The following is a 24,981-nucleotide window of genomic DNA, read 5'->3' as shown; positions in this document are numbered from 1 at the left end:
TCCGAGCCAGAAGGAGCGGCCCTGTGCCCGGGGCGGGGGGGTGGGCTGCCCCGAACACGCAGGACGCGCCCCGGGATGCGCCCCGGCACCCAGGACAACGAGCCAGACCTTCCGGGGGCTGCGGGCTGGCTGAGCCTGCCGGCGAGGGGCGCCCCGGCATTGCCCAAAAGACGTTCCGGGAACAACACGCTCGCTCCAGGAAACAGCCCCCCCCCCCCCCGACAGCAGAAGGAAACAGCCGCACCTCACTGAAACGAGGACCCCTCACGTCAGCAAGAGGGGGGCGGGCATGAGGCTGGCGCCCGTGGTTCCCTTCAGACAACTAATACGGGGATTGAGCCAACAAACAAGACTGAGATTAGAACAGATTAAACGTCGGCATTAAAAGAAATGCAGCAAAATAATTGAAAAAAAAAAAAAACAGCCGCGCTTCTGAGGCCGAATCCGTCTGAATCAACAGCAGCCCCTCGCGGCTCACGTGAGCCCTTCCTTCGCTGCCACTTTGTGGTTCTGGGTGGGAGGGCCCGGCCTCGGCCCAGGTCCCCACGCCTGTCGTCAGCCTCGCCGGCCTCACCGAGAGAAGGCCCCCACTGAGCGCACGCCACTCTCTCCTCCGCTCGGCGTGTCCCCGAGGGCGGCGGGTGGCGTGCAGGGCGGGACGGTGGGCACGCGGGGAGGACCCCCGATGGCCGGCTCGCCTGCCCGCCTCTCCCCGGCCACCAGCTGCCGCCCATCACTGGGTAATCCTCCTTCCCTCTCCCCGCCGGACTGCTGCGCGGCCGGCCACCCTAATCTTCAGAGTGGACGAGGACCATAAACCCTACCTGTGGGGGATTAGAGAGCGCGGCGGCTTTTTAGTCGATGGGCTTTAAACAGGCACGAAGGAGAGGAAAAACCTTCCAAGACCTAATCCAGCGGGGTCCATCTGACCCAGTTCTTTGCGTGTGACATGAGGCCCGCTCCTCGGGTACGGCCTGTTTGTGCCCCGGAGATCTTTCTGACCACGTGCGCTGTCGCTCGGCCGCCGTTCCGCCGCGGCACTGGGGCCGGTGCCGGGAGCCCCCGCGTAGCCCCCTGGACGGCCCGTCAGCAGGCGCACTCCCCACCTCCCCCAGCAAGGTCCAAGGTCACCGCGAGGAGAGCCAGGGTGGCAGGGGTTCGCAAAGACCGCACACGACCCCCGCAACCTGACTTTGCCGCCTCCCTGGCGCCAGGCGGACTTCCCCCCCGCCGCCCCGTGGATCTGGGCGGGACAATAGGATGCGACAGAAGCGATGCCCTGTGCCGGCTCGCCCGGGCCCTGAGGTCCTTCCTGAGCGGGGCCCACACTGCCGAGCCACAGGATCCCAAGCAAACAAAAGGGTGTTTCTTCCAAGCCCCAGCGTTTGCTTTAGGTTGTCACACACCAAAAGAGAACCAGAAGTTTACGGCCTTATTGGAAAGAGTGTCGGGCGTGTGAGTCGCAGCCTTTGCTCGATACAAATAGCTAAGCCGCCTCACTGAACCAACTGCTAGAGAGAGGGCAGGCCATCGACCCCATGGCCGCCAGCGGCCCGCTTCGCAGGGGAAGGGCACACGCAGCCCGGCTCAAGGTGGATAAAACAGCCCAGCCCAGTTTTCGGTGTCTCGTGCAGGGCACAAGACACGACCATGCTTTCCTGATAATCAAAGTTATTCAAGCCAAGTCCGTCTTTTGTGGTTTCTAACCTCTTGTGCAGGCGGACTCAGAGCGGCGTCACAGCCCCCCACCCCCAGGCAGGCTGGGCTGGCGCCTCACCGCCCGCCCAGGGAACACAGACGGGAAGGACACCACGCCGAGGAGGGCGCCCTCTCCCCCTGGCCGGCCCACGAGGCCAGCTGCCACACGGTGAGGAACGAGCGAGGCCCCGGACCGGCCACCACCCCTCCAGCGAGCTGGGGAAGGGTCCCTTCCGAGCAGAGACTTCAGGTGAGACCCCAGCCTGAGCCGACACTGGGCCCACAGGCCAGGGAGAGGACCCCAGCCAGACCACGTCTGAGCTCCTGACCCACAGACGCTCTGAGATGAAGCTAAGCTGCTAAGCAGCAGGGCTGTTACCCAGCAAGAGACAGCAAACACACGTCTCCAAATAGGTTTCGCTGACGGTCATACTCCTCAAAGCAGAAAAATGAGGGGTTTGCCCTGCAGAGGAATTCCTGGCCAGCGTGCTCTCGCTCTCGGATTTATTTCCTGCGGCTCAGCCGTGCACAGGCTGGTCTCGGGGGCACCGAGCACCCACCCGGGGACTGGGAAGAAGGTGTGGAGAGAAGCTCCCCAACCCCTCTCTGGAGCAGGGGACCCCCGGGCAGCCCCGGTGACATGTGGCCTTGCACACAGCCTCTCACGATGCCAGGCAGGCACCGGCACGGGGACGGCTTACCTGTGCCATCCAGCGCTTCTGGATGGGCCCCAGCTTGGACGGTCAAAGTGTGGAACAGTTTCCAGAGAGCACACGTGTAACCCCTGAACTCTGGTCGGCTTCCTTGACATCCAACCCACTTTATGTGATTAATAAGGAATATTCCAGAAATCTGGGGGGGGGGGGGGAGGCGGGTAGAATAAGAGATAATTGAATAGTTAAAATTAAGACCGTTGGTGAGCGTCCTCTGCTTTGATCGGGTGGTGATTACACAGACTGTATGTTTATTAAAACTTCACCAACTGCACATCTGAGCACGTTGTGTGTTTAAATTCAGCAGGAAACACGTGAGACAGCACAGTGTCCACACCACGAAAGGAGGTCTCCAAACAGGGCGGTGTGGCCTGTTCCTCCCTGCCTTCGGGGAGGGGGGAAGGGCTCCTCGGTGTCCGGACAAACGAGAACACTAGAAAAGCCTGAAGGATGCCCCTCCCCCCCCCCCAAGACTACTAAGAAGCCCAGCTGTGGAACATTCTCAGCCACCACGGATAGGGAGGCACGTGCCCACAGCGAGCGGGAGCTTCAAGCATTCACCCCACGTCCACGCGGGCCTTGTGTCTTCTGGCCGGGAGTTAGGAGTTTGCTGAAAACTGAAATAACACACCAGCCCGACCACCACACCACCCGAGCAAGCTGCCCGTTCCGTCGCGGCCTGCCTCCCACCAACCCGTGAGCTGACAGCACCACAGGCGGGGGGCAGGGGCGGGGATGGGGGGGTGCACAGAAAGCGTCCCAGGAACAGGACAAGCCACGGCAAACCGCGGAGGGACACGGCGGTTCCCACGCAGTGAGGGGAGGCATTGTGCCACGGCACCCGAGCCCAGCTCCCTCCTTCCCCACGCCGGGCTGGGCGTGGGGCCCCGGAGGGAGGAGAGTGCGGGGGTCAGGGGGTGGCTACCCAGACGGGTGGCGGCAGTGGGCGGGCCCTGAGCTCTGGCGGGGGCGGGGGCCGGGCTCACCCGCATCTTGTTGTTGGCCAGGTCGAGGACGGCGTTGTAGGGGATCCTGTCCAGGGGAAGGCTGGCCAGCCACTCCTGCAGCGTCTCCAGCAGCTTCCTGACTGGCGCCCGGCCGGGGAACAGCTGAGCAAGGAAGGACCCGCGCTCAGAGGTCGTCCGGGAAGATGCCTCCCGCGGCAGCGCCGTTCCTGGGGACCTAGACCAGGTGGGGTCTGCCTGACACGGGTTTCTCCCGGTGCTGGGGTGGGGGGCTCCCAGAACACAGAGCAGGGGACGGGAGGGGCCACAGGCAGAGGCTTCTGGCCCACAGGCTCGCCCGCCCGGACTCCTGCACCTCGCCCACCGGCTCGGCCACCCCCGTGGTGCAGCCCTGCCCTACGTGTCGCCTGCTAAGCGTGCGAAACAAAGGCGGCCACTGGCTCAGAAACCTGAGCGGAAACTTGCTGCAGCAGGGACAGGACAGTTCAGGCTGCAAAACCCCACTTCCTGCGCCGGTGACAACGTGCCGCTCCCAACTCGCCAGCGCTGGACTGCCACTTTTGGCGAGCTTTAGAGGAACCGGCCCGGGTAATCTGTGATCCTCCTGGGCTGTGGAGCTCTACCCCTCCCTGACGCCGAGGACACAGAGGAGGTGGCGGGTGAGGAGTCAGCCCGTTTGTGACTCACTGAAAGCGAAGGAGGCCGGCGCGGCCTCTGAACTCTGATCGGCACAGCGGGGCACAGGCCCGGCTACACAGCCTCCGTCTCTTCTTGGAGACCCGCTGTGCGGCTTCACCGTCCCGTCCACCATCGACTCCGCCTCCTACAGTTTACCCCAGAAGTCGTACGACACAAGCAAACTGCATCTACGACAGTGTTGACCAGGAACCACTGTACCGAGCACCTGACGTTTAGCAGGAAGAGTCCTTGATTTTTTTTATTTTTAAAGATTTCATTTTTCAGTCATCTCTACGCCCAGCACAGGGCTCGAACTCAGGGTCACGTGCTCCACCGAGCCAGCCGGGCACCCCGAGAGAAGTCCTTCAAAACTAAGCTTCCTGACCTTCTAGACTACAGGCGAGCTGGGCACCAGATGCGGGAGCAAAGGGCTCTGTCCCCAGGCCACTGTGCCAGAAGCCCTCCCAAGGTGAGAGAGCAGAGGGGCCCCAGGCGCCCCCCCCCCCCCCAGGGGAGAGGGATGCCCTCCCGCTTCCCGAGGCTCTGACCCAAGGAAGAGACAGGAGGCCCTGGATTCTCTGCCCCGGGAGCGAAGAGTCCCGGCAGCACGGCCCCTCACCTCCCAGCGGCCACTGACACGTGCACCACCACGGCTCCGGGTCCCGGCCGCTGGGGCCCACTCCGCACACAGGGATGGCTCCCGAGCGGCCTCCCCGCCCAGGCCCCACAGCCTCTCTCCTCTCAGCCTGCCCTGCCTCCCTGCCCGAGCACCACCGGCCCCCCGAAAGTGCCTCCTGTCGGGCGCGTCGTGGTCCCGGCCCCTTCTGAGGCCCCGTCACGTCTGGGGGCCCGGAACTGGGTGGGCACCCGGCAGGCGCGTGCAGCGGGAGGAAAGACCAGTCCCCCCGCTGAGGCCAGCGTCACTCCCCGCGGATCCCCAGGCACGGAGCCCGGCCCCCCGCGGCCCGGGTCAGGCACCACGCACCTTGGCGAGGACAGTGACGAAGTCCTTGAGCGTCCGTAGCTCGGCCCCCGCCAGGGACTTGTGGGCGGCCAGCTCGACCCTCAGCAAGTAGTGTAGCCCTGACTCTAGGTCAGCCGTGTACAGCTTTGACCTGACGGGAGACAGCGTTCGGTCGGGTCAGGACACGTCCGTCGTGCCCAACGCTCCCCCTCCTCGCTCCCAGCCCGCGGGGACCCCCGCTCCCCACAGGCCGACGTCGGTCGTTCCCGCACAGCTGGCGGCTCAGGGGGGTGTGCTTCCGCTGAATCCCGCCTGCAAAGGAGCCCCGCAGCCCGCAGCCCTCCACGTCTGCACCGGGCCCGCACCCACGCGTGCCCCTGGGCAGCTCAGGTCCGAGAGAAATACCTGCCTGTCAAATTCTCTCCAAACCACGATTTCTGGAGTTTCTGCTCTGTTGGGTCTTTCAGGCACCGAAAGCAGTTTTTTCCTCACATCTGGCAACGACTTCAAGTAAGAGGAAAAAAACGACCGGAGAGGCTTTCCGCTGCGAGAAAGGGGACAAAGTGTGGGCTCGGAGCCAGGGTGCCTCCCGGCCTGGCCAACCCGCAGGTGTCTGAGCCGTGCACTAGGGCACCCAGTCCCCTGTGCGGCCCCCCTCCCCCGCGCCTCGAGAAGGGCTCTCCTTCCGAGATGCAGGCATGTGGCCTGGACCTCCCAGCCCGCCCGCTCTCTGGGCATCTGAAGCAGGGACTGAGGGGGGAGGGCCGGGATGCTGGCTCTGCCAGGGTGTGGGGGAGCTGGCCCTCCCGGAGAAGACAGAGCCACAGATGACTGGGTTGCAGCTGCAGTGTGACGATTCATTTCTGTTCAGTGGGGACATCGGGACAGTCTGCAAGGCTGGTCTGAGCAGCGGCCAGCACCAGCTTGACTCCAGCTGGGAGGGTCTTCCGCACGCCCTCTGAGTGGGGCACCCGGGAGTCAGGGCGGCGGGGGGCGGCAGGGGCCGTGGGGCCCCTCGACGGACGGGGAGGAGCATGCGCTCCGGGGACGCGCCACGGCCGTCAGGACATCTCCACAGTGGCTGTGGGTCATCAACAGCATCAAGGGCTCATTCTCGTTCCCAAAGAGAGAAGGTAAAACACCCAAGTCATTCGACACGAACGAGTCGTACAGGTGACGCTTTCATACAAAACGAGCGTTTTTCTTCAAAAGAAAGTGGCGTTTTGTTGAGGGAAAGCCCGTCGAGGGCGACATCTGCTGTGGGCCTGGCCCTGGCCGCCCCCGCCGAGGCCGGAGCCCCCGGTGTGCGGGCCCGGGTGCTTGGAGCGGCCCGAGGACCTCGCTCACGGAGCCTGACAGCAGGTGACCCGCTCCACAGAGGCCGCCGTCCCTCCCTGACTTCCGGTTGTTGAGAACAGAAGCACACCCAAGGGCCTGGGGTTTGAGGCTCCGGGGAGGCCGCCTCTCAGAAGCTGAACCCGGAGCCCTGGGGCGGAGGAAGCGGCCCACGGAGACCCCGTGGGACCCGCTCGGTCAGCACAGGCTGGGTGGGGTCCGGCAGGTCCTCGGCACCCACACCCACAGGAGGCTGGGGCCGGGGAGGCCACCACAGGCCCCTGGAATCGGCTCGGCTGCTCACCTGTGACCTTCCCGACCCCGCCTGAGGCCGTCTGTGGCTCAGTGGGCCCGGTGCGGGCAGACGGCGTGCGGATGGGCTCCGTGGTCACAGCTGCGAGGAGTGCGTGGCAACTCGCCCAGGGGAGGCCCCCACCCTTGGAAGGGTTCCCCAGATCCCACCCGGCGTCACAAACGCTCCTGAGGCCGGACCACACTTACATGTTAATTAATCCGTGTGACCCGTTTGGGTAAATCAAGTAACAGGAGGGAACGGAAGAGACCCCAAGTTTCTCCAGGAAGGCTTTGTCTGTGTCCAGCGCTCTCTTCACCACGATGTTCTCGTACGGAAGCAGGTCTAGGATCACCTGGGCAAGGAGGAGATAGCGTCACCAGGCTGTGGACGGCCGCGTCCCAGGAAACGTCGCCTTGACCAAGTACGAAGGCAGCGTGAGTGCAGAAATCACCAACAACCTCATTTAGAATAAATCCGTATTTATCTGCTCTCTGAGCCAGGCTCATCTTCATTTTCACTGCGCTCGCAGGGCAGGGCAGCCCCGCTCAGCAAGCTCACGGACTCTAAAGAAAACGTCTGCCAGAGAACTCGCCCTGGGCTTCCTGGGCCAGCACGTCCTCCACAGGAGTGGCGTCCAGGGGACGAGCACACTCACCCCCACTTAGGGAGACGGGGCCGGGGCCGCGGCCCCGGCCCGGAGCTTCCCTCGACACAGGGGGCTGCGCACCAGGAGGCCAACCTCATCCCGGGACGGCGGCCCGGCCGCGGTCGGCCCCCTGAAGTGCCGGCCGGCTTCCGGCGGGCCGGTCCCTCCCTCGACCTGCCCCTGTCCCATCCCGCTCAGGCCGAAGGCACGGCGACGGGGATGTGGCAGCAGAAGGACCCCAGGGGGGCATCTCAGGGGCCGGACGGCGTGAAAGGCGCCCCTCGGGCCTGGCATGTGCCGCCACAATCAGGTGCAGAAGCGGCATCCCTGGCCTCTCAGCCGCAGAACCAGCGTGTCCTGAACGGGGCGCTTCACGCAGTGCGGCAGTCACCGGACTCCGGTGAGCGCGTGCGTCTGCTGGAGCTGGCCACGCTCGAGCCCAGCGGCAGGCGGCCCTCTGGGGAGAGGCCAGGCCGCCTGCCCCAGAGGGTGGTCCCCGCTCGGGCCCGCGTGCGGGATGTGGGGGAGCCTCAGAGCGCCGGTGAGAGAGGCAGCCTGGGGACGGCGTGGGGGCGGCACACGAGGATGCCGTGCGGCGGCCAGTGGCTGCTCCGGCCCCCCCACCGGGAGTCCCAGCCGGCCCAGAGAAGGTGGCATCGAGTCGTGTCGCCACCAGACTCGGAGGGCACGGGGAGGAGGGGCGGCGAGGCGGGCGATCACTAACATCCGCAGCCTTGGCCCGAGTGCATGTCAACGGGAGCTCCCGCGGGGAGCACGTGGTCTCCCGCCCCGTTCCCAGAGCTCGTGGAGTTGGGGGGGGGGGGGAGGGGGGCGCGGCTGGGAGGTGAGGGTTTCCTGTCATCCCCCCCCCCCCACTCCCCCTGTGTCTGGGGCCAGCGGCGAAGGCTTCAGAGCCGCGCGTGAGAGACCAGAGCAGAAAAGGTCCACGACAGGAATGACGTTTTAGAGTCTTGGATTTGGGAAACGAGTGGCGTGCACGACACAGCCAAGAAACAACCTTGATGGCAGCGCACAAGACATAAAGGGCCTCAAGGAAAAAGGCAGCGTGCCCTGGGAGCCCGCAAATCCGCCCCCGTGCTGGGCAACGCCGCGCCTGCATTCCAGGAATCAACAAGGACGAACGGGAGCAGCACCGAGCAGAGGCCACGGGCATTCCCACAGAGCGGCCGGATCGCACCACGAGGTGCCACGGGGAAAGACACAGACGCGACAGACGCAGTTACCTCCCGTCCAACATAGGAGCTGTTGCTCTCGAACAGGATGGCCACGTAACGGCCATCGCGGCTGTCCAGGAGCGAAAGGATGTCACTGGGCCTTTTAGGAGAAAAAAGAGGCTTTCAGTGCCTTCAAGAGCAGTGAGCGGGCCGTCGTGTGCCAGGGCCCGCGTCACTCGTGCAGACCCGCACTCTGCACAATTACCCTCGACCCCCAACGCCCCCGTTTACGCACAAGTACGCACCGGACGGGGCCCAGAGGCGGGCAGGCAGGGGGCCTGTGTCCGTCCGTGTGGTTCTGCAGGAAGTCGATCATCGTCCGCCTCACCGTCTGTAGCTCTCGGTCGGGCCCTGTGGGGAACCACACCGCATCACCGCCGCCCACCCCAGGGCCCCCCAGGGCGCGCAGAGGGGCTCGCCGGCGGCCGCCCAGAGACCGCGGTGGGCTCGCACATCAGGAGACGGCACGGAGACCCGTGTGGGAGCCAATGGGCAACAGGGGCGAATCCCCCACCCGCAGCGTGGAGGCGAAGCGGCCAGGCGCGCCTCAGCCCCACCTACGCCACGCTCCCAACGGGCACAGTGACCTCTGACGTGAGCCGCTGCCGCCCGGGGACGGGCCGGTCACGTGCTGGAGCCTGACCTGGGTGGCTGTCTCATAAAACACGTAAGGTGAGCATTTGTGTGTGATCTGTGCACTTCTCCAAATGCCTTGTGAATAAAAAAGTGAATAAAAAACAAAAATTCCACCACCGAATTGGCCAAGGCAAAGCATAAAATTCTCGCTGACACGATGCACGTTGGAACCCTCCAAGGAAAGGCAGGTCGGACAGGACTGATGTGGGTGTGTTGGGGGGGAGGGGGTGCCGGAGTGGGGGGAGGGGGGACGGGCAGACAGACCCCAGCAGGGGCTCGCTGTGCCCTGAAACCACCCCCGCTTTAACGGCTTTAGGCAGCGATGCTGAGAGAGTGAAATAGAAAGCTTACGTCCTTACCTTTAAAATTTTCTCCAGTTATAAACTCCTTTGTAAATGCCTTGAAATACTAAGAAGAAAAACAGGACAAGTAAGAAAGAGCCTCATCTGGTGTCTGTGCAAATATTTAAGCAAGGGAGTGACCATTAGCTTTAAAAAAAAAATTTTCTTTTTTAACATTTATTCATTTTTGAGAGAGACAGAACGAGAGCAGGGTGGGGGCAGAGAGAGAGGGAGACACAGAACCGGAAACAGGCTCCAGGCTCTGCGCTGTCAGCACAGGGCCCGACGCGGGGCTCGGACCCACGGACCGTGAGGTCGTGACCTGAGGCGAAGTCGGTCGCCTAACCGACTGAGCCACCCAGGCGTCCCTGGACAGCGACCATCATCTTAAAGAAAGCTTTAGTCCATCTGCTTGAGATGACGTTAAGCGATAGCAAACCACACGATTCTATGTGTGTCTGTGGATGTCAGTGTTTCCGGCCAGACTCACCCTGTGTGGGGTGAGGACTGACCACAGTTCTGCCGTTTACATTCTCTGACCCAACGGGGCTAGAGGCCAGAGGGCTCAACAGGCACTTTCCCTGACTCGTGGAATCAAACGCGCATCCTGAGAGTTGGCTCTAACGCTCTAAGACACAAAGGACTTACAGGAGAGTGCCAGATGCTATGTCTCTGAGCAGAAGAAAAGCTCTTTTACTAAAAGAGACACCAAAGACAGTGAGAAGACCGTCACAAACCGGGTGAAGACATTTCCAGTTCTCACAACTGGAACAAAAAAGGTTAGTATCGGGGCGCCTGGGTGGCTCAGTCAGCTGAGTGTCCGACTCCGTTTCGGCTCAGGTCACGATCTCACGGTTTCATGGGTTCGAGCCCCACATCAGGCTCTGCACTCACAGCGCGCAGCCGGCTTGGGATCCTCTCTCTCCCCCTCTCTCTCTGCCCCTCCCCTGCTCGTGCTCTCTCAAAAATAAATATTAAAAAAGTAAAAAATAAATAAAAAGGAAGAAGAAGAAGGGGGGACGCCGGGCCCGTGAACAGAAGACGTGGCCGTGGTCATGGGTCAGACACGAGCGAGCGCTCCCAGCAGCCTCGCCCGGAACAGGCCGAGTGCCAGCGGTGCCACCGGCACCCGGGGTGGGGGCGGGCACGTTCCCAGGTGACTAAGGCCGACGAGCCTCCGCCACACCCGGCCATGGGGGTGCTCCGGGCCGCACCCTGTTCACAAGAGACAAGGCCCGGCTCACACCCAGCGCGATGCTGTGCTCGTGCAGCCGGAACAAAACGAAACAGGCGAGAGCGCAGGGGACGTGCTCCGCAGGGCTCACGAGACGCGACGGGGCGGGGGCGCCAGGCCACACAGGGCACAGGGCTCGAGGGCCGAGCGGGAGGGGAGGGGACACAAAGCTCCCTCGGAGGGGACTTCTGAAGGCACCGCGAGTCTTCTGGGCAGTAAATACCTCCCCGCGCACTCGCACTCCCACTCGCCTGCCGGCAAGGGCCACGCCCCTTCACACCTCCAAGGGATCCCTTCGCCCGCCGCCCCCAGTGGAAGAAACGGGTAAGACCCGCCCGTGGGGCGACCCACCCGTGGGGCCACCCGCTGGCGGCTCTCCAGGCTTCACTGGGACAACCTGGCCCGGCCCCGTGCAGGCGGGAAAGGCCCGGCTGGACAGGGACGCGAGGGGGTGGAGAGACCTGCCCCCCGAGCTGTGACTGCAGCTCCCGAGCACCCCCATGCCCACCGGGTCGGCAGACCCCGCCTCCCCCGTTCCCGCGGGGCGCCAGTGGGGGCCGGGGCGTGCGTGCGTGCGTGTGCACAACCTACAAGGGGCGGAGCACAAGAGGGGGCCCCGGGCCAACACGAGCTCCTCTCAGCTGAAGCCACACGCCCGCGCCTGCCAGAGTGCCGCGGCTTCCCCCACGGTGATCGGTGATCGCGGGGAGGGAGGACAGAGGGCGGGCAGAGAGCCGGCCCGCCCACGGAAGGCAGGGCGGTGCTCACCCGGAAGGTGGGATAGAAGTGGACGTCGTAGGCTCGGCACACCTCGTGATTCTCCTCCTCCGCGCAGTCCAGGGCGGCGACCCGGATGGCAGCAGCCCAGTCTGAAAAGCAGGAACGCGACCTTCGGTGTGGCGGTCTGGCCCGCATCCGCGCGGACACCGTCCCCGACCACGCGGCAAACCGCTCCCGCTCCTAACCGGGCACATCCCAGACGCACAGAGGCAGCAGGTGCACGAGCGGATGACGCAGACCGGGTCCGGGACGTTTCGTGCCAACACTCCCAGGCATGCGCTCCAGTGAGAGACAGGCCCCCAGCGCCGGACCGGCCGTCTCTCTAGGAAGTGCTTCCCCCTTTCCGGTCTGTTACGGAAAGTCCTGCACGTGAATGCCACCGAGGTGACGCCACGGCAACGCCACGACCCTCAGCTCAGCATCGACGGCCATCTGCTCCCGCCAGGCCCCGCTGCCGGGTCATGGCCAGCAGTGGCCCCGGCCACCCCGAGTCACACAGACACGCGCTCTACTCCGGGCTCACGGCTCCCTAACTGCTCCCTTTGCCCCGTGAGAGTCTGACGGGGCGCCTCCGAGTGGTAGATGTCCCACCCACTGCTCCGCGAACCCCGCACACCCTCGTTGAAGACCCCACTGAAGGTCCTCTGTCCTGCGGTCCCACCATCGGGCTGTGTGGCTGCACCCCCTCCCCCTGGATCTTCTGAAACCTGCACACCTTTGGGGAGACGGAAGCTTCCTAGGTGGCGACGCGCGGTCCCACCAGGAGGCGGGGGACCTCTGGCCGCCCTCCTTCCTACTGATGGCCCGCTGAACGCATGAACCCCTGAGGGCTGCAGCCAGACGGGGTGCCCATCTCATCCCTGCTTTGCTTATGGGCGGGACACGGCTGTACAGAGGAACCTAGCTCACGGCGACCCTGAGGCGAGGTACACACAGGGAGACAGGTGCTCGGCTGGGCCCAGTGGTCACCAGCCTCAAAGGCACAACTTCGACATCCTCCAAAAAGTGAGGTTCTCTCTTTGAGACATTTGATGCTGGGGCACCTGGGCGGCTCAGTTGGTTAAGCATCTGACTCTTGGTTTCAGCTCAGGTCACGATCTTGCGGTTCGTGAGTTCGAGCCCCACATCAGGCTCTGTCCTGAAAGTGCAGAGCCTGCTTGGGGTTCTTCTCCCTTTCTCCCTCTTTCTCTGCCCCTCCCCAGTGCTCACGTGCTCTCTCTCTCTCAAAATAAATAAACTTAAAAATAAATTTAAAAAAAAAGAAAAAACACAAACATTTGATCCCTTTCCCCAGGGTTCCGGTTATACAGCCAAGCACCCGCCCACTGGCTCCTGAGGGGACTGCATGTAGGTCGCGAGGAGACAAAGCCCAGGTGGAGACCCAGGCGCCCCACACACTGGCTGCCCTGGGGGGATGGGCCGGTCCCCCTCACGGTGTCCTGCAGTCCAATGACTTCTCAGTGGGGACGCACGGCTGTCCCCGAGACACTGACCGGGCTCTTTGCTGCCTCGTGTTCGGATGTGACACCACTGGCCTGAACCAGGGACCTGGTTACAAATCATGTCACAGGTTTTTTCTGGATTCTAACTATGACCCTAAACTTCAGAGGTTACATGAGCAATATGCCCGGAAGGAGCGAGAATGCCACTTGTACTTAAAAATACACACCTTTCGGGGCTCCTGGGGGGCTCGGTCGGTGGAGCGACCGACTTGGGCTCAGGTCACGATCTCGCGGTCTGTGAGTTCGAGCCCCGCGTCGGGCTCTGTGCTGACCGCTCAGAGCCTGGAGCCTGCTTCAGATTCTGTGTCTCCCTCTCTCTCTGCCCCTCCTCCACTCAAGCTCTGTCTCAGAAATAAATAAACATTAAAAAAAAAAAAAAAAAAAAGAAGTGGCAGAGGATTAAAACTCTCCTTGACTTTAAAAAATACACACTTGTCTCCCCCACAGTTATAAAAAAGATTTACCAGTACGTATTTTTTTAGTTTCTTTGCTTTGACAGAGAGAGAGACAGCGCGCACACGTGGGGGGTGGCGGAGGGGCAGAGAGAGGGCGAGAGCGAACCCCAAGCAGGCTCCGCGCAGTCAGCACAGAGCCCGACTCGGAGCTCAAACCCGTGAACCGTAAGACCACGACCTGAGCCGAAGTCAAGAGTCGGACACTCACCCGACCGAGCCCCCCAGGTGCCCAAGGTTTACCAGTATTGACACAACGCAGAGGACAGAGTGGAAAAAACCACAGCCGTCTTTCGCAATTGATGGCCAAGTCCTGTTCCGCTTACGTGGCTCCCCTGAAACCAACTCCGGTCCCGAGGCCGTGGATGGGAACGAGAGTCACGGGACCTTCCCGAATCACAGGCCACATCTTTCCTGAGTCTCGAATTACACGGAACTCAGGACGAACAGTTAATACTTTCATCCAATTAGTGCGGCAGATGGCCCAACGCGCAGGGCTCCCTCCACGCGTGGCCCCCCGCCGCCCACGAGGCCCCCCGCCCTCCAGCGGCCCTGTGGGGGGAGCCCTTCCCAGCCTGTCATCTTTGCTTCTGTTCCCATCCATCTTGCCAAAGCGCCTCCTATTTGCTGCCTCTTTCTGGCCTCACAAACGCAATTTCCATGACGTGCTTTCATTTCATGTTTAAAAAAAGGAAAAGCACCCGCTACCCAGAAAAGGTATGTAGGAAAATGAAAAACTGCCCCGAGGGCCAGCACTGAGCATTGGATATAATCCCGACGAATAATCAAGCCGGACCAGAAACAGAAAAACGACGCTAAGAATGCGCTCCGAGACGCTCACTACGGTCTGGTTTCACGGCGGGACTCGGTCCGACTTCCTCGTTCTTCACATTTTCCCCACTAGGTACGTCTTATGGGCAAAAGCAAACACACCCAGTCGGGCCTCCAGGATGCGGAGACTGTGTCCCGGGCACCCACGCTCTGCTGGCTCTGTGTCCCCTGCTCAGTTCCCACCCTCCTGGAGTCCTCAGCGTGAAGAGGCTGCACACAGCACCCCACAGAGCAGCCGCCACGGGTCACGACGCGGCAGGTGACAATGACGCGAAGCAAAATCGGACCCAAGGCCACGGTGGTGCCGACATTTTCACAACCCTCCTGAGTGTCCCACAGCACGAGAGACCGAGAGACCACGCGAACACGCAGACTTCACGCGGGGCTGGTAGGAACGGCTGTGAGCCCCGCACCCAACAGCTCTGTAACCCCAAAGGCAAGACTCCGGGCGTTGAACCCTGGGGAACACGGGCCTGTCAGGCTCGCAGCACCTGCTCCCGGGCTCAGTCTGCTGGCCCAGACCAGAGCGAGGCCTCGAAACTGCCCCCGCTCCCTTGCCCGCCTCCGCAGCCCCCCAGCCCTGGGACCCTGGGACCCTGGGACCCTGGGACGCAGCAGCCGGCCCGGAGGACCCTGGCCCCGTCACGTGCGCACGGCCGGCTCTCAGCACGAAGGATACAGCCCGTGTTCCTGGGCGGCGTCCCCACCAGGCCTCCTGTGCTACCGACTCCAGCTGCTCTGCCTTCCAGTAGACTTCACGCTCCCCCACCCCGGTATCTGCTGGTTGTTCCGCCGTAAGGAGGAGCACGTCCTTTCTTAGCACTGAACTACGTGACTCCTTCAATTCCAACCTTGGCTGGAAGGGGCCCGGAGGGTGCCCAGCCCCCAGCAAGGCATAGGGTCTGCAGGCGAGACCACTTCCTGTGTGTCCCCGGGACCTTCCCGAGGGAGCACTTCGTGGCACGTTTCATCAGCTGACCTGTACCCTCCTCTCCCTCATTCGCTCCTCCCCTCAAGCCACAGACGGGTCTGAGCACACTCCTGCCCCAGGACCTTTGCACCTGCTCTTCCTTGGGTGCAGCACACTTGCCTCTGATCTGCACTTGCTGCTTTATTGTCCACTTCAACACAAACGTCACCTCCATAGAGAGGCCTTCCCTGATTCCCTGCCCAAGCACAGTCAACACGACAAGAAAAGCTCCCCACCAGCCTTGCTTCCAGAACAAAGTAAACTACACAGGGCCTCATGCTTTCTTACCACGTCATCCACCACGGAAGTCTCTCTGTGAAACAGGCAGGACGTCACAGAAGAGGCGGCTGGGGGTCAGAGAGGCTGAGGAATCCGCCCAGGGTTCAGAACCAGCTGACCGTCACCCACTGTCACAGGCACGCAGAGCACATGAGACAGGTGTCCACCGACCGGCAAGTTCCTCAACGTGCTGTGGGTGTCTTCCCACAACAGTCTCCTCCCTCTACCCTACCGCCCGCAGACAGGAGACACTCCCCGTTCCCACCCGCCCCTCCCATTCCTCTGACCCCACGCGGTCACGCGTGGGAGGAACCAACGGCGCCCACCTCGTCAGGGAGCCCCTGCACACGGCGTGCTTCCTTCTTAAATGCACAGAAAACCCATTCTTTGGAAAAACGACCTCTCCTCGCATTCCCAGCACATTTCCCACAGCCTCTCCCTCCAACGGTGGCCGCATCCCCACGGGCAGGAACCGTGTCGGGAGGGTGCGGAGCCCCAGCCCGAGGAGGCCGGATCACCTCTGGCGCCTCGTCCCGCACTCAGTGCTCTAAAAGCGCTCTGGTCCCTGCCGTCCCAGCTAAGCCTCACATCCCAGCCTGGGATGAGACCGTCACCACTCCCCCTCCACAGGTGACGGAACCAAGCTCAAAGGCCCCAGGGGCAAGTGAGGGGCGCCCGGCGTCTGCCCCCCTCGTCCTGGCCTCCTGGCTGCCCCCGCCACGAGGAGCCCTCTGCGCCTGAGCGGAGCCATCCTCTGACCTCGAGGTAGTAACTAGGGAGGCACAGCAAGTACCAGGCGGCTTACGGTCCTCACCTCCCAGGCCCCTTCCTCTCCAGGACACTCGTGACACGTTTCCCCCGAGCTCTGCTTTTCCAACGAGCTCCACGCAGGGCGAGCCATGCACGACTGGCAGACCAAGTCTCCCGGCTCGGCGCTGACGACGCACCATCCCGGGAAGGCGGGGAATCTTTCCTGCCTGATGGGGGGGGGGGGGGGGGGAGACACCGGGGTGGAGAAGCAGGCGAGGGCGTCAGGGCAGGCCGGGGCCGGCTGTGCCGGGGCGGGAGCGGCATGCAGAAGCACCCCGGGAGCCATCCAGGCTCGGGCAGCCCGCCCCCGTCAGGGCTCCGAGGGTGGCAGCCAGCCGGGACCGGGCCACGGCCCTGAACGGCCCCCAGGGTCCCGGGAGCGGGGCCCTTCTCAACCAGCCACAGTCCAGACAAGCGCTTTCTGCCGGTCCCGTCGCCCCGGTGCACCTCACCGCCACCTGCCCCCAGCAGCCGCACTGCACAGGCGCCCAGGTTCCCAGTCAGTCGCGTCCCGGTGGGTCCTGGCCTCCGCGCCCTTTACTGAGCTCGTTCCCATTGGCCCTCCGGGTGCCCCCGAGAGGCCTGGCCTGTCTCAGCAGCGGCGTGCCACACCACATGGGGACCCCGTCCGGAGGCAGATGCGCAGCCCACGTGCTGCCCTGCCTCTTACCAGGTTTGGAGACTCTGGACAACTTACCAGTGTCTGTAACTCAGCTGCCACACCTGTAAGACAGAGGCCAGGGAATGACCCGCTAAGGGGGCCGCGAGGACAGACGGGCTAACGGCCACATCCCGCTCCCAGCTGGGAAGCGTCTGCTACTAGAATGTGCTCCGAGTGCTCACCACGGCCAGCAGAGCAGCGGCGAACTCCCGACGACCCCGGGCACTGCCATCCTACGGGACACTGGGGACCGCCTGGGAGGGGAGGGGAGGGGAGGGGAGGGGAGACAGCTCTGGGTGGAGAGCAGCAGGCGGCAGGGAGGGCGGCCATGCAAACAGCTCCAGAGTCAGCAGTGGGGCCAGTCCCTGAGAAGCTGCAGGTGTTGGGAGCCTGTCCTTTGTCCCAGGTGGCACTGACGCGCACAGGGAACCCAGAAACCCCTGCAGGTGGTGAGTGACCGACGGCGTCACCATGGCAGCAGCACAGGGTCCCAGTGTCAGAGAGACCACAGAGTGCGTGCCTCCCCCCTTTCGGTGTCTCGTGACACCCGGGAGGCAGCCTTCCTTGGGGCTCCGGCAGCTCCAGCGAGAGAGGTTGAGACGGCTCCTCCGCGATCTGTCCACAGCCCAGCACACGGATTCTGGGTAGACGGGGCGCCCCCGCCCAGCCCGAGACCCACGGCCAGTCGGATGTTCACTTTCGGCCACGACCTCTGGCCTCAGAGACTCTGGAGGAACCGGGCACAGGAGCCACATTCTCCGTCAAAGGCACCGAGAGTGAGGGCCAGGGTGGAGGGCTCTGACTCAGCAGGTCAAGCCCCCCGGGCCTCTGCCCGCGGGCCTCACCCAGCCCAGGCTGCAGGCAACCCCTGCCCACTTGCTGTCTCCACTTGGCGCCCCAGGCTCGACCTCCCGGAACGTGACCGAAAGAGGCCCCTGGGTCCTCCACCCGCTGTGTCCTGGAAGGCGGGGGGCGCCAGCTGCTCTCCCAGTGAGGGGGAGACGGTGGGAAACGCTCGGTCTGGGCCGCAGATGCCGCCACAGAGAAACGAGGCGGTGCAGACGGAGGTCACCAACGCTGGTTTTTCAGCCTCCCAAGCGCCTTCGACTTTCCCAGGCACCCGGGAGGTGGACCCTGCCCTTTGAAATAGGGCACAACCGCTAGGGGCTTCAAGATGAAAAAGATAAAGAGAAACCTTGGTTTCACCGGGTTTTCAACCCACTGCTTCTTCTCATCACAACAGCGAAAGGGCCAGAGTCGCAGTGTCGCCTGGAGAAGCAGGGTGCTCGGCAAGCCCGGTGCTTCTGAAATGCCTTGCAGGGCCTTCAAGAGAGCGTAAGGCCACAGAAACCTCTGCTCCGACACCGCTGATAAAGGCACTTGGTAAATTCACCAGCGTGAGGTCTCTAGACAGCGAATCCACCCGCGGCCAGTGTCAGGGCATAGTTTTCAAAGAGCTAAAGGCATGACTCGGAAAAGCACAGGATGAACAGGTACCGAAGGGCCCCATCAGGGTGCGCGGATCGGGCCCAGGGCCACCAAGAACAGCCAGCCTACGAGACAGGGCCCTCCAGCGCCCAACAGGGCAGGAAAACCCTGGCGTTTGGGGGTCTTCTTCCGGACAGAAGCTGTCCGTTCCTCTACCAGAGAAGGTCTGTGAGCCAACGCGTAGCCTCAGAGGCAAAGCCCTTAATTACAGCCATCACGCAACGTCAAACCCAGACACGTTCCCCCGGAAAGCCAGCCCTCGGGGGAGCCTGTGAGGCGAGGCCCCAGTGACAGAGGACGCGAGACCCACCCTCTTCTCACATTTCTAGGTTTTAGACGGTCCTTGATGACAGGACTTAGAAGAAAACTAGCTCACTGTGGAAAAGCGACTGGCATCCGCCGAGCGTGGGAACAGGGGCCACGAATCCCCGTGCCCGCCCTGCTCCCGGAAGGAAAGACACCTCACTCGGCACGTCTGACCAGAACCGGACCACCACCTGGTTACAACGCTGAAGGGCCCGCTCCGAGACGCCGCCCCCCCCCCCCCCAACGCTGCCGAAACACTACGGTCCTCCTTCCCGCCCAGACCCACCACCCCAAGTCTGGCCCGCATCGTCCCAACCGCCACCCCCATCGGCCGCTGGCCCTGGTTCTCCAGGGAGCAGGCGCAGATTTTTTAACGTAGACACCAGATCAAATGACCCCCTACTTGAAGCCACTCTTCTTTCCCGCTGCTCAGGAATGAGGACGCGGTTCGCCCAGCCTCTGGACCCAGAGCCGCCGGCTTCCACCTGCGGGCACCTCCCCACCTCCCCACCCTGGAGCCACAACAGCCGCGAGCAGTCCTCTGGACACCTGCCGTCCTGCCTGTCTCAGGGCCTTGGCACTGGCCGTGCCCCTCGCCCCTCATCTGCTGAGTGTCAAATGCCAGCCGAGGCCTTCCCCCACAGCCCCGTGCCAATTCCATCATCCTGGTTATTTTCCCAGGACTTAGGAGCTCCAATCAACCTCATTTTGTTTGTGTTTCCGTCAGCGCCCCTTCTTCTGGAACACGGGCCCCACTCGGACCTTCCCAGGGTCGTTCACGGTTTCTCCGCACCTGCCAGCGCCACGCACAACTCAGGACAGGTCCCGACGTGCAGAGTCAACGCAGGGCAGGCGTCAGGCTCTACTTGCACAGGGAGCGGGGAGCTCAAGGCAGCACGGACGGGCCGAGGACAGTGCCACGCGCTGTGCGCAGGGGCAGCCGCCTGCCCGGGCTCCTCAGCACCCCGCCACCAGGCGCGTCTGCACAGCGCCCCTCGACACAGCACTCCGCTCGGCCGGTTCAAAGCTGGGCTGGCCGTCCTGGCGGGAGGAGGTGCTGACGCCTCACCAGGCCTTTGTCCTGGGGAGGAAGGCTGCTCACGCTAGGCTAGGCTAAGCTAGGCCGGAAGGCTCCTGAGGGAAGCAGATGAGGGAGGATTTCGGTTACAGAGACACCCGCAGTCAGACTGCCCGGGCAGATGGAGGCATTCAGGGCAACACAAAAGACACAGTCCGTTTTATCAAATAAAATGCAAAGCATCTCAAAGGTCTAGCTTCAGGGTGTTGGCCACATTCAACTTGTACCCTCCCCTCCTCCTGCCTCTCCCACCTGTCTGGATCCCACCACACAAAGGAGAGAAACTCTCTAAACTGAATGCAAATTGCCTGCTTTGGGGACAATGTCCTAAAGCGGGGGTAAAGGGCACCAGCTGGGAGGCACGCGCCTCCAGGGGCATCCACTGGGGGCATGGGGGCGGGGGTCGCAACGCAAGGCCTGCTCTGCTCTCCTCACAAGCCTGTTTTCAGTACCACAGGCTTAAAAAATCCTTGAGAAATAATTAGGCTTCTCTGTGAGAGCAAACTAATATTTATTGCAAGTTTACTTATCAAGGGACCCTATCACTTAACCTTCAGGATTAAGCCTTTCACCAGTACTGGTCAAGTTCTCATGAAAATGTCCATAGAAGTCTGATTTAGAAGTCCGGCATCGGTTAGTTCTAGAAAATGATTACAGCACAGAGTAATTAACCTCCAAGGTCTAAGAGGGAGCGAGAGGAGGGCTGTCTGGAAGGCGCAGGGCTGTTCCGTGGCTTCTCCGTCATGGTGCAGGCTGGGCGGGGCGGGGGGGGGGGGGGGACGGTGCATGGGTGCCCACGGTCCACCCACCGCAGGACGCTCTCTTCCCCGGCGCAGGCTCCGTCCTGGGTGAGCAAGGTCTTTTCAGACAAACTCCAAGTTCAAGGGCAAGTTTGGTCTAGAGGTCTGGGTAGAAGTTGAGCCCACATACTGACAAGCAGAGGCCAGCAAGCGTTAGCTACAAGTCACTGGAGGTGGCGGGAGAGTCGGGCACTCGTCTCAGCCTCCTCTGGGAGTGGAGGCGGGGCGGGCTACCCATGGCGCCCTCGCCCCTCGGCGCAGTGGCCGGAGGGCTCGACGGAACACAGCCGTCCCCCTGCCCAGCGCATCTCCTGGCGAACTGCTGAAGCCTGGCGACCCCGCCTCGGGAGAAAGGAAAAGCCCCCGGGCCGTCCTCCGGGCCGCACTGATGACCTGTGTTCTCACACTGGCATCGCTGACCTTGGTGCCCGGTGGCGCTCCTCTGGCCGTGGTCATCACAGAAACTGGGCCTCCCTGGCGCGTCTCCCTTGGGCTGAAACCACAGCTGCCCAGGCAGGGGCAGGGGGTACAGCGGCCTTTCCTGGGCCCATCACGAGCGGGCATCTCCACTGCCTGCCTCCAACCCCCGGACAGCCCTCTCCAGAGTTCAGGCGGCGAGCTCCCGGTGCCTCCTGGGGCTCCCTGCCTCACACACCCCTGCTGGCGGTGCGCCGTCAGCACCCCTCCCCACTCAGTCACCCCCCCCCCACCCACGAACGCGGCCCGTGGGGGAACGCCGGCTCATCTCCAGGAGCCTGTGGCCTAGCCAGGTGGGCAGAGAGACCAGACCCGGTAGTGAGTGAGGAGCTGCAGGGGGGCGAGCCAGAGCACCGGAGCGGCCAGGACAGAGAGCCACGGGCCCCGGGGCCACCCGGCCTGGTGCTCAGCTGCGCGACCCAAAGTGAAGGACCCGGCCTCACTGGGCCCCAGGGCGACACCTGCTCACGGACGGGAAGAGAAGGTGCGTGCTGTCGGTGACTGCCCACCAAGTCTCAGGCTCCCTCCCCTTCCTGCCTCATCTAGAATTTCAGGACCCATTACAGGAAATGTGCCCCTGCTTCCTCCAGACCAGTAAGAAGGGAGAGGGAGGCCCCGGTGACCCTCGACAGGGGCGCTCCTCCAGCGACCACGGTCTCCACGGAGACACCTCAAAGGCAGCGCGATGGTGGGGTGCTGCTGGGGGCCGCAGGTGTCTCCTGTCCGTAAAAGGAGGTGGCACCACAAACCGCTAACACCACAGCTCCGGGCTAAATGTTTCCGGGAACACAGCAGGGTTTTGTCTTACAAAGGACTCAGAAGTGACAGGCGTAAGCCAGATCCACACAAACACTGCAGGAACTCTGGGCTACACCCAACGGTAGACCTTTTGTTCGTTAAGCCGCCTTGTTACAAGGAAAAACATTTATTTTCAATATCTTGAAAATGTCAGTTAATTGCCAAAGTTCAATCTAAGTCCTTCAGGAAAGCAAAGTACCCTCAGCTCTGAGCAGAAGACGCTTCCAGAGCGGGGGAGGAGCCTCACCCTCTCCAGACCACCCCTCAGGCCTTCTGTCCTTTCTGAGCAAATGGAAGCCGCCCCCCCCCCCCCCAGGTGATGGTGGAGGGACAGCAGGGGAAACAGCACTGCCCCCATCCCAGGCGATCTCACAGGGGAGCAATGGATGGGGAAAAACGCCAGCTGGATGGTCTCCATTTCAAGAGGGGTGGGGAGGGGCACCCATGGGGGCCCAGTGCAAGGTCCGTGTGCCCCGGGGACTGGACAGCCCAATTCACAGGTGACTGACGGCACCAAAGGGGTGACAACGGGCGTGAAGCCTGTGTTCACACAGGACATGGGGGGGCAATGGGGACCTGCTTCCCTTGGGGACGGCCGCGGCTTCTCAGTGGTTCCACTGGGAGCGGGCCAGGATTAGTCACAAAAAGAGCCCTGTGGTCGATCACACAGGAAGCAAAGGCTTAAGAGTTAGTGAACTCCAGGGGCACCTGGGTGGCTCAGTCGGTTAAGTGTCACGACCTCAAGCTGGAGCCCTGAGTCAGGTTCCATGCAGTGTGACAGCTGGGAGCCTGGAGCCTGCTTCCAATTCTGTGTCTCCTTCTCTCTGCCCTCCCCGCTGGTGCTCTGTATATCACTCTCTAAAATAAACAAACATTAGGGCGCCTGGGTGGCTCAGTCGGTTGAGCGTCCGACTTCAGCTCAGGTCATGATCTCATGGTTCGTGGGTTCGAGCCCCGCATCGGGTTCTGTGCTGACGGCTCAGAGACTGGAGCCTGCTTGGGATTCTGTGTCTCCCTCCCTCTCTGCCCCTCCCTCACTTGTGCTCTCTCGCTCTCTCTCTCTCTCTCTCTCTCTCTCAAAAATAAATAAACATTTAAAAAAGGAAGGGGGATGCCTGGACAGCTCAGTCGATTAAACATCCAACTTCAACTCAGGTCGTAATCTCACTGTTGCAGGTTTGAGACCTCCGTCAGGTTCTGTGCTGACAGCTCAGAGCCTGGAGCGGCTTTGGATTCTGTGTCTCCCTCTCTCTCTGCCCCTCCCCTGCTCACGCTCTGTCTCTCTCTCAAAAATAAATAAAGATTAAAAAATTTTTTTTAAATAAACACACATAAAAAAATTTTTTTTAAAAAGTTAATGGACTCCTTTTCTGGGGAATCCTTGTATACTGGGACATCCACGAGGGGGAGTCCATATGCCACGTATCCTGGCCACGGGTGCTTCTCTGCAGGTGCGTCACGGGGCTGGTGTCCCCGAGAACGGTGATCCTCCAGCCGTGGGGCTTGTGCTGACAGGATGCTGGGCCTCACGCCCGGTTTCGGACCCAGCAGACCCGGGTTGGGACCGACGGTGCGTCTCTAACAAGTCCCCAGGTGACCTCTCTTTGGGGAGCCCATGTGGAACTCTCCCCAGTGCCGAGGCCCCTGCCTCCAGCGGCGGTTTGGCTCTCGGGACGCTTTGCCCAGGTGCCCCGCGGCTGTCCCCACTGTCTTTCAGACCACAGCTGCTTTTCACTTTCAGCCATATCTCCCTCGGTCCCAGGCCTTCATCCTGCCCGACCCGGGCAGCGTCCAATCCTTTTAAGATAACCTCACTTAGCTAAGGGTTGAGTGAATCACACCATCAGGTATGGGTTTTGCCACTTTCATTTCCAGAAGAAACCTTTCTTCCAAGTTCCAGGGGCCATTTTCAAGGCTCCTTACACGCTGGTTCAACTACAGAATAGTTACACATCTGTGTTTCTGCCACTGAGTGACAAACGAGAACTGAGAAGTTCTCTGCACTCTGAAAGTTTGTTTGTTCCCAAAGCAAAGGCTTTGAGAAAGCCCACTAAGGACTTGTCCGTCCACCTCTGTTCTGGCCACAGTGCCGAACACTTGGGACTTCAGAAAACACGAGATCAAAGAACAGGCCCTTCAGAATCAAAAGGCCCCAACTCCCCGAGGTAATATGAGAATGCATCTTAAAGACAATCTTTTACGATTCTGCACAAAACCCCTACTTAGGCTTTTAAGAAGTTTGGGAACCTGTTCAGTTATGAGAAAATCACAACAGACTAGGAAAGGAGCCTTAAAAAACAACAGTGCTGGAAGAGAGTGTAGCAATTTGTTATCCTCTGGCCCGCGGAAATATGTAATTAGAGGTTAGCTGAGCACCAGCAAGGGTCCTGCCAAACCTCACTCTCGCTGAGGACAGCACGGACTTCAGAGCGATTCGCATGCCGTGTAAAAGCCCGGCGGAAGGGAGCCGCAGACCCGCCCCCCACCCCCACCCCCAACTCTGCCACCGGGGCAGGCGAGTAACGAGGGACTGATTAGCACTTGGCAGCTTGATGAAACTGCCAACAACATAAAATGTAGCTCGGTGGATGTCAGGTCAACCACGGGCTGCGCCTCTAGGAACGAGGCGCCTCCCGATGACAGGCTCCGAAGGTCCTGTTTTGCCTCCACAGAGGTCTGCGGGGCATCTGGACGTCTGTCTAAGTTGCTGGCTCGCTCTGAGCATCCACCATATGGCCAGAAGAGGGTGACGGCGCAGGACTTCAAGGGAAGGGGGCTCCGAGGCACGGAGACGGGCTGTGCGTCGGAAAACAGCTAGGACAAAGGCTGGGGGGAGGCACCGACGCTCTTCCCCAAGACCCTGGGAGGGGGGCTCCCCGGTCCGCAGCTGCGGAGTGCGGGCCGGAAGAGGGCTTCTCGCCGTTGCGACTCGAGGCCGCCAACGTGCCCGGCTGTCCCGGGGGGGGGTGGGGGTGGCTGCGGGGCCCGGGGAGGTGGGGGGCCGGGCCC

General features: G+C 62.2%; 1 protein-coding gene across 1 annotated transcript in view; it reads right to left on the bottom strand.

Moving 5' to 3' along the window:
• Positions 1–24,981, bottom strand: part of QSOX2 (quiescin sulfhydryl oxidase 2) — a 30,164-nt gene that overhangs the window by 4,811 nt on the left and 372 nt on the right. The window contains exons 2-10 of the mRNA XM_086683959.1: positions 11,509–11,609; positions 9,525–9,573; positions 8,775–8,880; positions 8,539–8,629; positions 6,855–7,000; positions 5,428–5,562; positions 5,040–5,169; positions 3,398–3,520; positions 2,400–2,550 (exon numbers count right to left, since the gene is read on the bottom strand). Of these exons, the coding sequence (XP_086540085.1) occupies positions 2,400–2,550; positions 3,398–3,520; positions 5,040–5,169; positions 5,428–5,562; positions 6,855–7,000; positions 8,539–8,629; positions 8,775–8,880; positions 9,525–9,573; positions 11,509–11,609 (1,032 nt within the window). The remainder of the gene's footprint in view (positions 1–2,399; positions 2,551–3,397; positions 3,521–5,039; positions 5,170–5,427; positions 5,563–6,854; positions 7,001–8,538; positions 8,630–8,774; positions 8,881–9,524; positions 9,574–11,508; positions 11,610–24,981) is intronic.

This window comes from Puma concolor, chromosome D4, assembly GCF_028749965.1.
Source record: "Puma concolor isolate L17-30 chromosome D4, mPumCon1.1.hap2, whole genome shotgun sequence".
NCBI classification, from domain to species: Eukaryota; Metazoa; Chordata; class Mammalia; order Carnivora; family Felidae; genus Puma; species Puma concolor.
This window is presented reverse-complemented; position numbering and strand designations above follow the sequence as displayed.